Source organism: Henckelia pumila, chromosome 3 (assembly GCF_033568475.1).
Source record: "Henckelia pumila isolate YLH828 chromosome 3, ASM3356847v2, whole genome shotgun sequence".
Classification (NCBI taxonomy): Eukaryota; Viridiplantae; Streptophyta; class Magnoliopsida; order Lamiales; family Gesneriaceae; genus Henckelia; species Henckelia pumila.
This window is the reverse complement of record NC_133122.1, coordinates 65044636-65061435: the sequence shown is the minus strand read 5'-3', so window position 1 is coordinate 65061435 and position 16800 is coordinate 65044636. Positions and strand designations below refer to the sequence as shown.

The following is a 16800-nucleotide window of genomic DNA, read 5'->3' as shown; positions in this document are numbered from 1 at the left end:
CGTTCAATGAATTAAGCTTTTATTGAATTTTTTTTAATTTTGCAAGCACAACTGCACAAATGGACACGACGTTGGTTTTTGTTCAAGGCCAACCACTAGACCAAATGCTGATACAATATGGGGCCAAATAATATATATACAAAAACCTAAAAAATACATACTATTGTTGTGAAAAGTAAAATTTATAAAACTCAAAAATTTAAAATATTCTCAAACTCCACACTTTAAATTTATTCTCTCAAATTGTGTTTTTCTACACAAATAGAGAGACCTATTTATAGATCTCAATGGGAGATTAGTCCAAAAATTAAATCATCATCATCTACATCATCACACACTAATTTTCAAAATAATACAACTCAATTTTCAATAATTCTAATATAATATAATATATTTTCAACACTCCCCCTTGTGATGATGATCGTCATATGATGATTGTCTTTATTACGTGTTTTATGCTGCCTCGTTAAAAACCTTGCTAGGAAAAACCCAGTGGGATAAAAACCATAGCAAGAAAAAAAGAGTGCAGCCACGTAAACTCCCCCTCATGTTAATATGAGTGATTCTTCACATATTCCGTAGATTGCGCATCCCAATGTTGTATATATGCTTTCTGAATATCGTCGTGGGAAGTGCCTTTGTGAAGAGATCTGATGAGTTCTCACTTGATTGAATGTAACAGATATCAATATCTTTATTCTTCTCAAGCTCTTGAGTGTAGGCAAAGAACTTTGGGGGGGTATGTTTGGTTCTGTCACTTTTGATGTATCCTTCTTTTATTTGAGAAATACATGCAGCATTGTCTTCATACAACGTCACAGGCTTCTTGTCTACTGATAATCCACAAGAAGTTTGGATATGTTGTGTCATTAATTTTAACCACACACATTCACGACTTGCTTCATGTAATGCAATAATCTCGGCGTGATTTGATGAAGTTGTTACGAGTGTTTGTTTCTGTGAACGCCAAGAAATTGCGGTGCCTCCATGAGTAAATACATATCCGGTTTGGGAACGTGTCTTATGTGGATCAGATAAATATCCAGCATCAGCATAACCAATGATACTTTGATTGGTATCTTTTGAGTACAAAAGTCCCAAATCTGTCGTTCCTCGTAGATAACGAAATATATGTTTAATTCCGTTCCAGTGCCTCTTTGTTGGATATGAACTGAATCTTGCCAATAAATTTACAGCAAAAGATATATCAGGTCTAGTGCAATTTGCAAGATATATAAGGGCACCAATGGCACTTAGATATGGTACTTCTAGACCAAGAATAACTTCATCATCCTCACATGGATGGAATGGATCCTTTTCTATGTTTAATGATCTTACAACCATTGGAGTACTTAATGGATTTGATTTATCCATATTAAAACGTTTAAGGATCTTTTCTGTATAATTTGTCTGGTGGACAAAAATTCCACATTCTTTTTGTTCGATTTGCAAACCCAGACAGTACTTGGTTTTTCCAAGATCCTTCATTTCAAATTCTTCTTTCAAGTACATCATAACTTCTTGAATTTCTTTATTCGTTCCAATGATGTTTAAATCATCAACATATACAGCAATAATTACACATCCGGATGTTGTTTTCTTGATAAAAACACAAGGGCATATTGGATCATTTACATATCCCTTTTTCATCAAGTGATCACTTAGCCGATTATACCACATTCGGCCTGATTGCTTCAACCCATATAATGATTTTTGCAATTTTACAGAATAAAATTCTCTGGGTTTTGAACTTTGTGCTTCAGGCATCTTAAATCCTTCAGGAATTTTCATGTATATATCACTATCAAGTGATCCGTATAAGTAAGCTGTAACAACATCCATAAGACACATTTCCAAATTTTCAGACACTGCCAAACTAATCAAATATCGAAACGTAATTGCATCCATAACAGGAGAATGCGTTTCTTCATAATCAATTCCAGGCCTTTGAGAAAAACCTTGTGCAACAAATCTAGCTTTATATCTGACTATTTCATTTTTCTCATTTCGCTTTCGAATAAAAACCCATTTGTATCCAACAGGTTTTACACCTTCAGGTGTGAGGACTATAGGTCCAAAAACATTACGTTTATTCAGGGAATCCAATTCAACCTGGATGGCATCTTTCCATTTGGCCCAATCATGACGAGTTTTACATTCACCAAAAGATTTTGGTTCATGATCCTCATTTTCATTTATGATGTCACAAGCCACATTATAAGAAAATATCTCATCAATATATTCTATGTCTTTTCGGTTCCATATTTTTCCAGTATTAATATAATTGATAGAGATTTCACGATTCTCGTCAGTTTGTGGTTCTGACAGAACATTTTCATCATCAGGTGTTTCTTCTGGAACACCATTTTCTATTTTATGATCATCGTGCTTCTCTATGCCTTTTCTTTTCCGAGGATTTTTATCCTTGGAACCGACTGGCCTTCCACGCTTCAGGCGTTTAATGACATCATGAGTGTCTTCAATCTGTTTCTTTGGAATTTCAATTCGAGCTGGGGCATTTACAGCATGTATATATGATTTTGTCACCCCTTTTGTGTCTGCAAATGCATCTGGCATTTGATTTGCTATTCTTTGCAAATGTACAATTTGTTGTACATCTTTTTCACATTGTTTGGTCCTTGGATCCAAATGTAACAATGATGGTACATACCATGTGATTTCTTTTTCGATGTGTTTCTTTTCTCCCCCTAACACTGGGAATATTTCTTCATTAAAATGACAATCAGCAAAGCGTGCTGTAAACACATCGCCTGTCTGAGGCTCAAGATATCGAATGATTGATGGACTATCATAACCGATATAAATACCGATTTTTCTTTGAGGACCCATTTTTGATCGTTGAGGTGGTGCAATAGGCACATACACCATACATCCAAAAATTCTTAGATGAGAGATATTTGGTTTTTTACCAAATGCAAGTTGCAATGGGGAGAATTTATGATATGCACTTGGTCTAATGCGAATTAATGCCGCAGCATGTAAAATTGCATGTCCCCATATAGAAATAGGGAGTTTTGTTTTCATAATCATTGGTCTAGCAATCAGTTGTAGACGTTTAATCAATGATTCAGCTAATCCATTTTGCATATGAACATGAGCTACAGGATGTTCAACAGTGATTCCCATTGACATACAATAATCATTGAAAGTCTGGGATGTAAATTCTCCAGCATTATCAAGTCTTATTTTCTTGATTGTATAATCGGGAAATTGATTTCGCAATTTTATTATTTGAGCCATCAATCTTGCAAATGCCACATTCCGAGTTGACAATAAGCATACATGTGACCATCTGCTAGAGGCATCGATCAATACCATAAAGTATCAAAATGGTCCACATGGTGGATGAATTGGCCCACAAATATCACCCTGAATACGTTCAAGAAATATGGGTGATTCAGTTTGGATTTTAGCTGGTGATGGTCTTATAATAAGTTTTTCAAGTGAACATGCTTTATATTGAAACTTATTATTCTGAAAGATCTTCTGGTCTTTCAATGGATGACCATGTGTATTTTCAATAATTCTTCGCATCATTGTTGAACCAGGATGTCCCAATCGATCATGCCAATTTGTTAATATTGATGAATTATCCATCACCATATTTGATTCAATTGGACTTATATGTGTATAATGCAATCCAGTAGGGAGCATTGGTAGTTTCTCAACTACAAATTTTTTTCCTGACTTATATGTGGTAAGACACATATATTTCTGATTTTCATCAGTCATTGTCTCAGTATCATACCCATGAGAATATATGTCATTAAAACTCAACAAATTTCTTTTCGATCGTGGTGAATATAAAGCATCATTTATCAAAAATTTTGTACCATTAGGTAACAAAAATTTCGCTTTACCAAAACCTTCAATCAAGTCTACAGGACCTGATATTGTATTGACCATTGTTTTTGTTGGTTTTAGTTCCAAGAAATATCTTTCATCTCGCAGAATAGTGTGCGTTGTACCACTATCCGGTATGCAAATTTCCATGATATTATTTCCATGTTTGCTCATAGCATTTTCCATATCAAACTTCATAAAAATGTAATAAAGAAAAATTAAGTACAATACAAATGTAAAATATAACATGCTTTATAATACAAAAATGCATGAAAAATACAAATTTGTTACAATCTAGTCCCACCAATCTTTTAATCAATGTCTTCGAAATCATTCAAAAAATCTGCAGCACTGAAACTAGTTGAACCAATTAAATGGTCACTATTTTCAACAAAATTGGTCTCTTTTCCTTTTCCCTTTATCGATTCTTTATAGAGCTTACAAAGGTGCTCGGGGGCTCGACAAGTTCGTGACCAATGTCCCGGAGTGCCACATCTATAACAAACACTCTCGGGTTTTTTTGAGTGATTTTCATTTTCACTCATGTTTTCATGCTGCCTTTTTAGTGGGTGGTGTGTGACGCTCTTTTGAGATGAGTTACTGAAATAACTATCTCGATTATTTTCATATCCACGACCGCGTCCACGACCATGGTCATTTCTACGTCCACGTCCACGCCCACGTCCTCGACCTCGTCCACGACCAAAATCTGGTCTATTCCTTTGATTTTGATTTTCATTTTTCATTACGACATTTGCTTTAGGAAATGCCGTTGATCCAGTGGGTCGGGATTGATGATTTCTTACTAACAATTCGTTGTTCTTTTCCGCCACAAGAAGACATGCGATTAGTTCGGAATATCTCGAAAATCCACGCACTCTATACTGTTGTTGTAGAGTTATATTCAATGCGTGAAAAGTGGAAAATGTTTTCTCAAGAATTTCCATCTCTGTGACTTCAAGTCCACAGAATTTTAATTGCGAGACTATTCGATACATCGCAGAATTATAATCACTGACTTTTTTAATGTCTTGGAATCTCAACGTATTCCATTCATCACGGGCGGTCGGGAGTATCACTTCCCTTATATGCTCAAATCTTTCTTTCAGCCCTTTCCATAAAGTCATTGGGTCTTTTTCTATGAGATACTCATATTTCAACCATTCATCAAGATGTCGGCGCAAGAAAATCATAGTTTTTTCTTTATCTTATGAGGTTGATATATTATTTTCTTTAATGCTTTCACTTAGACCCAATGACTCAAGATGCATCTCAACATCAAGAGTCCATGGCATATAATTTTTTTCAGTGATATCGAGTGCAACGAATTCAAGCTTTGTCAAGTTTGACATGGTGGTACTAGAAAAATAACAATGCATTTTATTAGTTAATTTCCATTAATATGACAATACAAAATAATGGATAAACGATGAGTACAAGAAAGTGTACAAATAGAGAAAAAGCATGTGGTGGAAAATCGCTGGTGAGTACAAAACTCGTGAGCATGATGATCATAATCGTTATGAAAAATATCCTTAGAAAAACCAAAAACTCCATCTTCTTCTTTTTCGAAAAAAACCGAGGAGAAAATGTTTTGAGATGAAGAATGAATTTTGGTGTGATTGAAAATGAGTTTGAGTGAAAATATTTATAGGCCAAAAACTAGCCGTTTGTGACCGTTGGGGGTAAAGAAAAATCGAGTATGTGTTGAATAAAAATTTGTGATAATGATACAATGCATATAATGATAATCATAATTAAATAATTATGTATATCATATCACATTATTATAAGATCGGTGTCGTAGACAGCTTTTTATATAATATTGTGAAATTATACCAATATAGTTAGTATAAAGTCAGGTATAGTATATCATATCACATTATTATAAGATCGGTGTCATAGACAACCTTTTATATAATAACATGACATTATACAAATATGATTATAATGTTTAAAAACCTTAGAGGCTTTTATACTTGTCGTATCCCTTACCGGGAGTGTGGGATGTCGTCTTAATATCCTCCCAGGATTTATAACAAGTTTTTTAAAAAAATTCATAACATGATATTATATATTAATATATACACAATAAAAATATATAAACAGTAAAATAAAAATTCTTACTTGTTGAATATTTTTGACTTCTTCTTGTATTTTGGAGCATCGGAAATTATAGAGAACTTTCGAGCGATCGTGCTGATAACGTGTTGTGAAAAGTAAAATTTATAAAACTCAAAAACTTAAAATATTCTCAAACTCCACACTTTAAATTTATTCTCTCAAATTATGTTTTTTTACACAAATGGAGAGACCTATTTATAGATCTCAATGGGAGATTAGTCCAAAAATTAAATCATCATCATCTACATCATCACACACTAATTTTTAAAATAATACAACTCAATTTTCAACAATTCTAATACAATATAATATATTTTCAACAACTATATATTAATAAAATTTTCAAAAAATTTCGTGGAGGCCGTGGCCCCCTTTCGCCCTACATTAAATCCGCCACCGTATGAGACATTTGACTTTGAACTATCATGTAATAAAAAAACATAGGTATATTTTTAAAAAGGTGGACCGTTTGTATGTTTCATTTAGCACTGAAATATCATGCAACGTTGAGAGTAGTAAGTAAAAATGACAATAACTTAGTAAATTTTTGTGTTATATATATATATATATATATATATATATATATATATATAAATGACATTTTTAATTTGTAATAATAATTACAGGGCGTGACAATGATATCTTAATCTAATGACAAGGGTGAAACCCCAATTAAAGTGGGACTTATATATATGGGGAAAATTGCTTTTTTGGTCCTGTATGTTTGTCACGTTGCGATTTCAGTCCTTTATATTTTCAGATTTCAGTTTTAGTCCGCTATCTTTATTTCTTTGGAAATTTTAGTCCTTTTTTTGACGTGACGCTGACGTGGCACCAATTCAGTGCTGATGTGGAGCTAACGTGTACAGTGTCACGTAAGCATTTTCGAATAAAAAAGACCGAAATTGCCAAAAATCGGAACATGCAGGACTAAAACTAAAATATAAAAACATAGAGGACCAAAATCGCAAAGTGACAAACATACATAACCAAATTTGCAATTTTTCCTATATATAGGCTTGTGTTCAAATTTCACTTGTATAGATAGTAGTTAGATTACATAAGAAATTATCTCACCTCCATTATACTAAAATAAGATAATAATTACGGGACTTGATATTTTTAGTATTGAGGATTTTATATATGATTTGTTTTCAATTATGTATGTAAATTTTACCAATTAGGTTTTTTAAGTTAGGATCGATGTTATGCATAAGTTCGATATAATCTGCGTATTATATTATGTATTATTAAAATATAGTGGATGAAGGGAGAATGTTGAGGTACAATAATTGTCCATGTTGGAAGAGCGATCGAACCAGGTCGTTTGGACTGTAGTGCTGTTAAATATATTTGAGTTGCATCATTACCATCAGCTATAGATTTTGGTAAAGCAACAAGTGTTAACTCGGTCCTACAATTGGTATAAGAACCAATGTCGTCATTGGTCCCTCTGTGAAGACCTGAGAAATCAGTGGAGCAATTGACTGAGTTAAGCAGTTGTAATGACCACACCCTCTGCATCTGCCATCATCTAGGCTCAGCTCTGAGTGGGTCAACTCATGGTCTTCTCTCCACCTGGAAAAGAGAGTTTTTGCCCTCCCCAGGAATCGAACTTGTACCACTAGGCTTAAGTACAAGTTATTCTTATTCCTGGTACCACTTGAGCTACGTCCTTTTATGTAATGATCACACCCTCTGCATCTGCCATCATCTAGGCTCAGCTCTGGGTGGGTCAACTCATGGTCTTTTCTTCACCTGGAAAGGAGAGTTTTTGCCCTTCCCAAGAATCGAACTTGTACCACCAGGCTTAAGTGCAAATTATTCTGATTCCTGGTAGGAATCAGAAGAATTTGTACGTAAGCCTCGTGGTACAAGTTCGATTCCTGGAGAGGGAAAAAACTGAACTGACTGACTGACTAAATTGAACTAAAGTTGACCGAACCAAGCTCAAGAAACACAAAACTGAATTGGAATGAAACTGAAGTTGATCGAACTGAAAAGATAAGACACTGAACTGAACTGAAAGAAAACTGATCATGTTAATCAGTTGAGGAAACTGGACCAGTTCAGCTAGCCAATCCAGTTAGTTGGGGAGTCCAGTTGCCAGTCCGTAACAGACAATAGCTAGTCTGGGATTTTGTAACTGATGAATTAACTCAAAATCAAGGCAATTCAATGGCATTAAATAGGCAGCTTAACAGTCAGGATTGTTCCTAAGGGTGGATACCGTACTATAACGTACCGAAAAAAGCACACCGTATACCGTACCAAAAATTACGGTATAAGAAAATTTTATACCGATATCGTACCGAAAATTTTGATATACCATTTTCGACATACCGAAAATTTTGGTATCTATAACTAGTATACCGATTATACCGAAATTTTACGGTATACCAAAATTTCGGTACGGTATCGGTAAATACCTTCTTATACCGAAAAAAAAAACTTATATTTTTTAAAATTTTAAAATTTATTTTTTAAAAATAATATATATTTTAAAATTTTATATAATATTTCGGTATATCGGTATACCGGTATACCAAAATTTTAAAATTTCATACCATTACCGTACCGAAAAATTCAGTATCGTTACCGTATCGTACCGAAATCTTCGGCATACCGAAAAAATTCGGTAAATTCGATATTTTTTCAGTACGATAACTTCGGTATACCGAAAATTCAGTATTTTTTTCCACCCCTAATTTTGCCTATAAATAGCCCTCAGATTTTTTATGAAGGGTTATACAAGATTCTGAGTAAATACACACAAATTCGAGTGATAAAATTCAGTTGAGCGACCAGCTGAGCGTCCAGTCGAGCTTCAGTTGAGCAAGAGCAGAAACTCAAGAACGAACGAAATTTCTGTTAGCAATCTACTGTAAGTGGGCTTTCGGTTTTAAAGCTAATATTGTGTTTTAAATTCATTTTCCAAATTCTGTTATTTGATGCACTGATGCTTGTGAACTAGTGGTAGGAATATATATTCTGCACACTCTGCTATGTTTCTGTTATCTTCTAATTTCCTCATTCTTTAGAGGATAAACATATAAGGGATTGATATCAGTTAGTCACGACATTCATAAGGTAATTGATGCATAAATCGAATCTTTGTTTATGATGAATATATAAACTTCAGTTCATTTCAGTTCGATTCAGTTCAGTTTTTGTATGTGTATGTAGGTTTTCTGAAAACGATTTAAAAGTTGGGATATTTTCCAATTTACTGAGTGACACCCATATCACTCACTCACCCAAAACCATCTCAGATAAAACCGAAAAAAACTCGAGGATGATGAGCAGAACCAGTTTTGGGGCAGGTGAAGACGATGACTGACTTCTAGAATTTAGATTTAGTATATTATGTCCGCTGCGTTATTTTGTTATCAGTTTAGAATTATGTTATTTGATAAAGCATTGTAAAAGTAGATATATTTCAGTTTATGAATGAAAAGACTGTTATTTCAAAATTCTGTACTCTGAATCTTGTTATTTAGTGTGAAAACTTTAAATAACGTCGATGTCGAGTAGGCCCAATTTCGGGGCATGACACTCTCTCATTGATTGCAGGACTAATGCAATTATAGTTCGATCGAACCATGACGTTTGAGCTGTTGTGCGATTTAAAATATTGGAGTTACACAATTACCACCAACTATAAATTTTGTTAAAGTGGTAAGTACACGTTTCTACCGAGAATATTATTATTCATGAGTATTAGGACTCATGATCATACAATCCATAGTCGAAAAAATTGTTTTTAAAAAGTTATAAAATTAGCATAGATTGTAAATATAGTAAAAGAAATTTATCTTATCGAAATACTTATTCTAATTAATCGCATAAAATATTTTAATTAAAAATTGTGTATAAAGTTTCTAAATTTAATAAACTTTGTGAAATTTTTCATAAAAAAAATTATTCGACTTAAAAAAATAATTAGGGGTGCCAATTCGGGTGGGTCGGGTTGGCGAAGATAATTCTAAAAAATTCCTCAACCCAAACCCGACCCGAACCCGGCTAACCCGACTAACCCGAATCAACCCGATTTTATTTTTTATTTTTTTATTTTTTAACAAAATAATTAAATAAAAATTCAAAACACACAATAATAATAATAGTATTTAATTTAATTACATAATAACAGTGTTGTAAATGGCCCTAGGCGGTTGAATTTTTTAAAGCATTTTTTATTGGTAATCATATGTAGTCATGCACTGTAATAAAAAATAGTCATATTTTTTTATGTAATATGTGTAATTAAATAATCTTTATGCATAAAAAAGCTTCATAAATATAATATCATCTATAAAAGGTGCAAAAATGAAAAACAAAAAGAAAGAGGCTAGTGTTTTTGAAATAAGTCAATCACTAGGGTTTTAAAATGGGTAGACTTTGACTATATTTTTAAAATTTATTGACTTTAGACTAGAATTTTAAAATTAATTGACTTTTGACCTTTGATTGAATTTAAAAATGTGTTGACCGCCTTGGCCGCCTCACCCACCCGAGCGCCCGCCACCGCCGGACAGCTTGGGCCGCTTGAAAAGGCCGTCTCATGCCAAGGCGTGGCGGTCGAGTGCCTAGGCAGCCGCCTCGACCGCCATTTAGAACACTGCATAATATAAAATCTAAGCTTATATATAATTTAAATTTGAACTTTTATTTGTAAAAAATTTAAATTATATTTATTACAAAAAATAAAAATTATACAAAATAAACATTAAATGACGAAAATCTATTATATCAATTTATAATATTTTTTTTCAAACATACATCATATAAAAATGTAGTAATTCTATCTTAATTTTATATAAAATAATAATAATAATTAAAAGTTTCGGATCATTTTGACCCGAACCCAACCCGATTAATTTTTTTCGGGTTAGCTTTTGGGTCAACCCGATTCGACCAAAACCCAAAAACCCCCAACTCTAACCTGATATTTTTCGAATTAACTCGTGTCTGGTGGGCGGGTTGAGTTGAGTTTTGATACCTCTACAAATAATGGTACAATTTACGCGCACGATTACTAGTAATTGTAGAGTTCTAGTCAAATTTTTCTTGCAAATATTTAAGAAAATCTAGATAAATAAAAATTAAATCCTTACCTTTTATCATCATCACGTACGTTACTGAATTTTATTTAGTATTTTAGTTACTTTTGTCAAAATATCCTATGTTTTTTTAAACTCATGCGTGTATTCACCCACGTGGATACAAATTACAATACAAACATAAAACATTCACATTGACTTTAATAACGGAAAATTACAACAATTTTTATTTGTAATTATATCTTATTTTGATAATCTATATTGTCAAACTGGTTTTATTCTCGTAATTTCAGTTTTTTTTTAATCTTTCAGTGGTGACATTCTTATGAAAAAATTGATTGGAATTGCAAAACAATATACTAGAATTATAGGGGGAAAATAGTAGATAAATGTTTCCTTTTAATAAGTGACGACTCAAATAAATTGAATCATACAATAAAATTCAATCAAATTAAATTGGTGGTAAATTCAATTTTATTGAACTTTCAAGTAAACAACTTAAAAATATATACAATTCTATGTACGATTTGTTATATATAGATTAAAGAACTCATACTTCGGTTTAGCAAAAATATTCATTATTGTGAACCACACGTTAACTCACCCCGTAAATGCTAATCAATCATTTTCTTCCACAATAATAAATTGACAATTTAAGCGACTTTTAAGGCCTTAAATACCAATTTTCAAATCTAAATCGATTATAATTAATGAATGATATTTATTGTCATTATTATGATAAGGAATGTTACTTAAGCTACAAAAAAATATTGATGGTTATTTTATAATTTTCTATCCATTAAATACGGTTCCTTCGAACCTAGCCCAGGGGTAATGCCCTAAACCATTAAAATTGTGACACGTGTTTAGTGGTTTGTATAATTGTTTTAATTATTTTTTTAACCAGTCATCTACCCTAGTTAAGTTTTTAGAATTTTATCAATCTATTTTTACTTTTACCGCTTTATTATAGCACAGTTTTCCCCATCGCAATTAAAGTAATCGCCTCCAACACTGCCGCCTCTGTCGCTTGCGCCGCCTCTCCGTTGACCAATTCCGGTGAGGTTCCGTCCCAAAAAGAGTATTTAATTATTTATTTAGCGATTTAATTAGAATATATACAAACAAATAAAGAAAAGGTAATCGAAGCATTTTGTTATTCAAAATTTGAGTTATGAAAGGAATTGGGTATTCCCAGTCTTCCCTCTAAAATAATCCAGAAAGACTAATATTTGTTTGATTTCAGCATCATCAATTTGAGAAGAATGTTATTTAGAAAAAATTAATTTATCATCCCACTGGTATCTATAGGATGCATATAGTTTGAAATAAAATTATGATTGAATTGAAATTGAAATTCAATTTTCGTTTTCATTGTTAATTATTTATATTTATTTTTTATTCTTCACTTTTTGTTGGAATGAAAAGAGGTTTCGAATTTAGAAATGAATAATGTTTTTTAGAATTTCAAATTCTTCACTGTATGTGCCCATGTTTATGCATTGATTGATTTGTTGCGCTTTTTTTTTAAAAAAAAATAATTATATAATATAATGTCAAAAATTTAGTTACCGTCCTTATTGAGTATTTTTTTATTATGTAGGTTATTATTATTCACAAATGGAACATTGTGATCATATCTTCTCAGCAATCAACAATATAAGTGATACTCCACCAGGTTTGTAATTTTCTTATTTTTATTTTTACGATTAAAATTATTATTTTAATGTGAAATTCTTTTTGTATTTGTAGATTTGGTGGGAGGCATCACTGAAGAAGTTGATGTTGCGAATATGCATGAAGATCAAAATGGAGTTTCTGGATTTTTGATTACCGAACATATTCAGGTACCATCTGCAAACTCTATCATAGAGCAATTGGAGAGCAGATTAGTTATTGGCCAAGTTGTCAGGAGTGTTGAAGATGCGTATTTATTATATTGTAATTATGCGCATGCTAAAGGTTTTAGTGTTAAAAAGGGGGATCAACGTTATTTTCCTGGAACAAGTGAACTCCAAGCTAAAGACTTTGAATGTTCTTGTGAGGGTGGTAAAGATGAAAAATGTTCCAGTGAAAGAATACCTGTCTACCTAAAGCCGATTACCAGGACTAAGTGTAAAGCAAAACTTAGAATCACGCGACAACATGGGGGAGAATGGAAGGTTGGTAATTTTGTGATGGAACATAACCATGAAATGGTTGCTGCTGATCAAAGACATTTGTTGAGATCATCGCGTAGTATTTCATATGCTCAAAAATCTACTTTAGAAGCAATGGTAAATGCGGGGATATCTGTTGCTAATGCAGTCTCTTATATGGAAAATGAAGCACATGGACCACAAAATTTAAGATTCATTCGAAAAGATGCATATGATCACATTGTTCGTATCAGAAAGCATACAAAAGTTGAGAACAGGGATGCTTCTGCATTGCTTCGTTATTTTATAGATAAGTCGAACTCGGAGTCTCATTTTTATTGGAATGTTCAATTGGATGATGATGATAGGATCATGAATTTTTTCTTCAGAGACTATAGATGTCAGGTTGATTATGAGTATTTTGGTGATGTTCTTTCAGTGGACACAACTTATCGAACCAACAGGTATAATTTGATATGTGCTCCTTTTGTTGGAATAAATCATCACAAGCAAAATGTGATGTTTGGGTTAGCATTCATGTCGGATGAAACTGAGAGCTCATTTGAATGGTTGTTTAAGACATTTCTTGATTCTATGAATGAGAAACAACCTCAAACAATTTTTACAGATCAGTGTCAAGCAATGATGAATGCGATAGAAAAGGTATTTTCAAGTGCGCACCATCGGTTATGTCAATGGCACATAAACCAGAATGCTCCTTCTCACTTAGGAAGTTTGAACGGCGATTCAAATTTTAAACGAATGTGGCATAATTGCATGAGCCATTGTGAATCTGAAGAAGATTTCGAAGCTAAATGGAGAATTATGATTGATGAATATAATCTCAGTGATCACAAATGGTTGAATAAAATGTACACTTTGAGATACAAATGGGCCACTGCATTTAGTAATCACAAGTTTAGTGCGGGTCTTTTGGCAACTTCAAGAAGTGAGGTCACAAATGCAATCTTGAAGAAATTAGGTAACAGTGCCATTTCATTGTATGAATTTGTGCTTAATTATGAAAAAATCCAAAAGAAATGGCGTGAAAATGAAAAGGTTGAAGATACTCGTTGTCTTCATGGGAAAGCTGCAACGATGTTGAAAAATCATCCATTATTGAATTGTGCTGCTAATGTTTATACTCTAACCATATTCAAGTTATTTGAAATGGAACTCATCAATTCTCTGAATACAACATTGATTAAATTTCCTTCGGATCTTAGCAGTTATTTCCTTGAGTTTGAAGTAAAATCTCATGGTGAAAATACAAGGGTTAGAACTGTGGTGTTCAATAAGGAAACTCATGAACTACGATGTAGTTGTCACAAATTTGAGTCAATGGGCATATTATGCAAGCATGCTTTGAAAGTATTTGACTTTATGAATGTGAATGTTATTCCCGAATCATATTTGAAGAAGCGGTGGATGAAAAATTCAAGAAATAGAATTTTTGATGAGGTTATATATAGTGAAAGTGAAAGTGGCCATGAATCTGAGATAGTGTTTGTCAACCAAATAATGAGGTCAACTCATGTTCTTAGCATGCGATGTAAAGCTCATGCAGATACAAGAAATAAGTTGATTGAAATTATTGATACTGCAAAGAAAGAAATAGATGGTTTGTTTGAGGATTTACGGTTGGCTGATCCAAATGTATGCAACAATGTACTTCATGAGAGAATGATCAGTTGGATAAAATGCTCATACGTGATCCTACTCTTATCAAGTCCAGAGGAATTACGAATGCTCACATTGTACGTCATTGGGATGACAAGAGCAAAAAAAGAAAAGAAAGGGAAAATGTGAAAAATCAAGTAAGTTGTTTCACTTAAGTAGAATGCATAATTTTTATTGTAATTCATTATAGCTTTGTTAATTTGTTTAGTAAATAATGCATTTTTTTTTGTTACTTGATAAAATGTAGCTACCAAAGGTTCCAAAAAAGAGGAAAAAAATCACATACGGCTCAGGACATGAATTCCCAAAAGGCAAACAACGACCAACCATTGCAATGTCTTGTCGTTCCATCTCCGCAATTTACCGCTAATTATCCTTCTCAACTTCCGTCAATTGCATCTCAATTTCACGTGAATCAACCACAGTGGCAAATGCCATATCAATTGGTGAATGCAATTTGATTCATGTTTTAGTATAAAAAATTGAAGTGTTATTATATAATATATTATATATATTTTTTGATATCATAAGTTCTATTTTGTATTTTAGACACAAGGAAGTAACCCAAACTTCTATTTGGGTGGTCAAATGAATTTATTCTCGCATCCATTTGAGGATCCTCGTTCATCACAGGTATAAAATATTTTATCGTATGAATTATAATTATTTATAAGTGATTTTCTAATTATTTTTTGTACGTTTTGTCAGGGGAATTTTGATAAAAATTAAAGAGCCAGATTCTTCAATGTATTTTTGGTTCATGATATCTCAAAGCAATTTGTTGGTGGCATGCACGTGTTGCATCATCAGGTTGAAATGGTTCTTTATTGAACAAATTATTTCACTTGACCACTTTAATTGGATATTTTACTAATTTATTCGTCGGTGTGGATGATTAGGTACTGACATCCAATTTTGAATTTGGTGTGGAGCTTTTGGTTGAATACACCACATTGGGTCACTTGCTCACACCACATCAATTCAAAGTTTAAGAAGTCATTGATAACAAGGTCGATACTAGTAGTGGAACATCAAAAGCACGACTTGAAATAAACTTATTGCACTTAAGAGTTACTCTTCTTAGTTGTTTTCTTCAAATGTTGATACATCGTAATATTTTTTTGGGATTATTACATTATTTCGAATTTGTATTTACGATTGTAGTGGTAAAACTTAAAACAATGGTTTAAAATATTTGGATTTCTGTGTCTTGGAAATAATGTTGTTTTTCCTTTATGAAACCAATTAATATAGTTCCCAAAATATGAACTAGTTTCTTAAAAAAAAACAACAAAAAAAAAACTAGAAGATAATATGAAATACAAAACAATAAGTGAAACAATTAAGATTATTTTATTTGTATAATTGATTAACCAGTAATTCATAGATAATTGGTTCAAAGTCAAATTTCATAATTTCATTGCTTTTAGACATTTTGTTTTTTTTACATACCATACATCTGGTTCAATTCAATTTAAATGAAGTGTTATATTGCAATTAATATTAATTGAAAACAATGATAATATATTGTTATCCAATAAATAACAAAATTATTTATTATTTATTTAACTTGTTATACCCATAAATAACGAAAATATTTATTATTTATCGTTAAATATTTTGTCTTGATCCTTATCCTAATTTTAGGAACAAAAAATTTGACCTATTTTTTTTGGATTTGCATTATCAACATTTTCATCGTCGCCGTTTCTGCATGAGTGGTTGGGAAAAAAAAAAGAAGTGAGATTAATTAATTATCTTTTTTCACCAAAAAAATTATCATTAGTGTTTGTTTTTAAAGTATCGATTAAGCTTGAAATTATTAATTAAGAAATAAACACCTTAGTTAATTATAATGAGCATATAAATATCACCTAACAAAATAATATATGAAATAAAAGACAATATTGAATGACAAATTTAATTTAATATGG

The 16800-nt window shown here is 32.2% G+C and overlaps 1 protein-coding gene and 1 long non-coding RNA gene across 2 annotated transcripts; both read left to right on the top strand.

Moving 5' to 3' along the window:
- The first annotated feature begins 12042 nt into the window (after nucleotides 1-12042).
- On the top strand, nucleotides 12043-14995 carry LOC140888908 (protein FAR1-RELATED SEQUENCE 5-like). Its single transcript, XM_073296610.1, has 3 exons — nucleotides 12043-12107; nucleotides 12652-12726; nucleotides 12801-14995. Exons 2-3 carry the CDS (start codon nucleotides 12669-12671, stop codon nucleotides 14993-14995), a joined length of 2253 nt encoding a protein of 750 aa, XP_073152711.1. The 5' UTR covers nucleotides 12043-12107; nucleotides 12652-12668.
- A 212-nt stretch (nucleotides 14996-15207) lies between these two features.
- LOC140886317 (uncharacterized) lies at nucleotides 15208-15919 on the top strand. Its single transcript, XR_012151517.1, has 4 exons — nucleotides 15208-15312; nucleotides 15416-15499; nucleotides 15575-15676; nucleotides 15766-15919. It is a non-coding gene; the product is annotated as an uncharacterized lncRNA (long non-coding RNA).
- The last annotated feature ends 881 nt before the right edge of the window (nucleotides 15920-16800 follow it).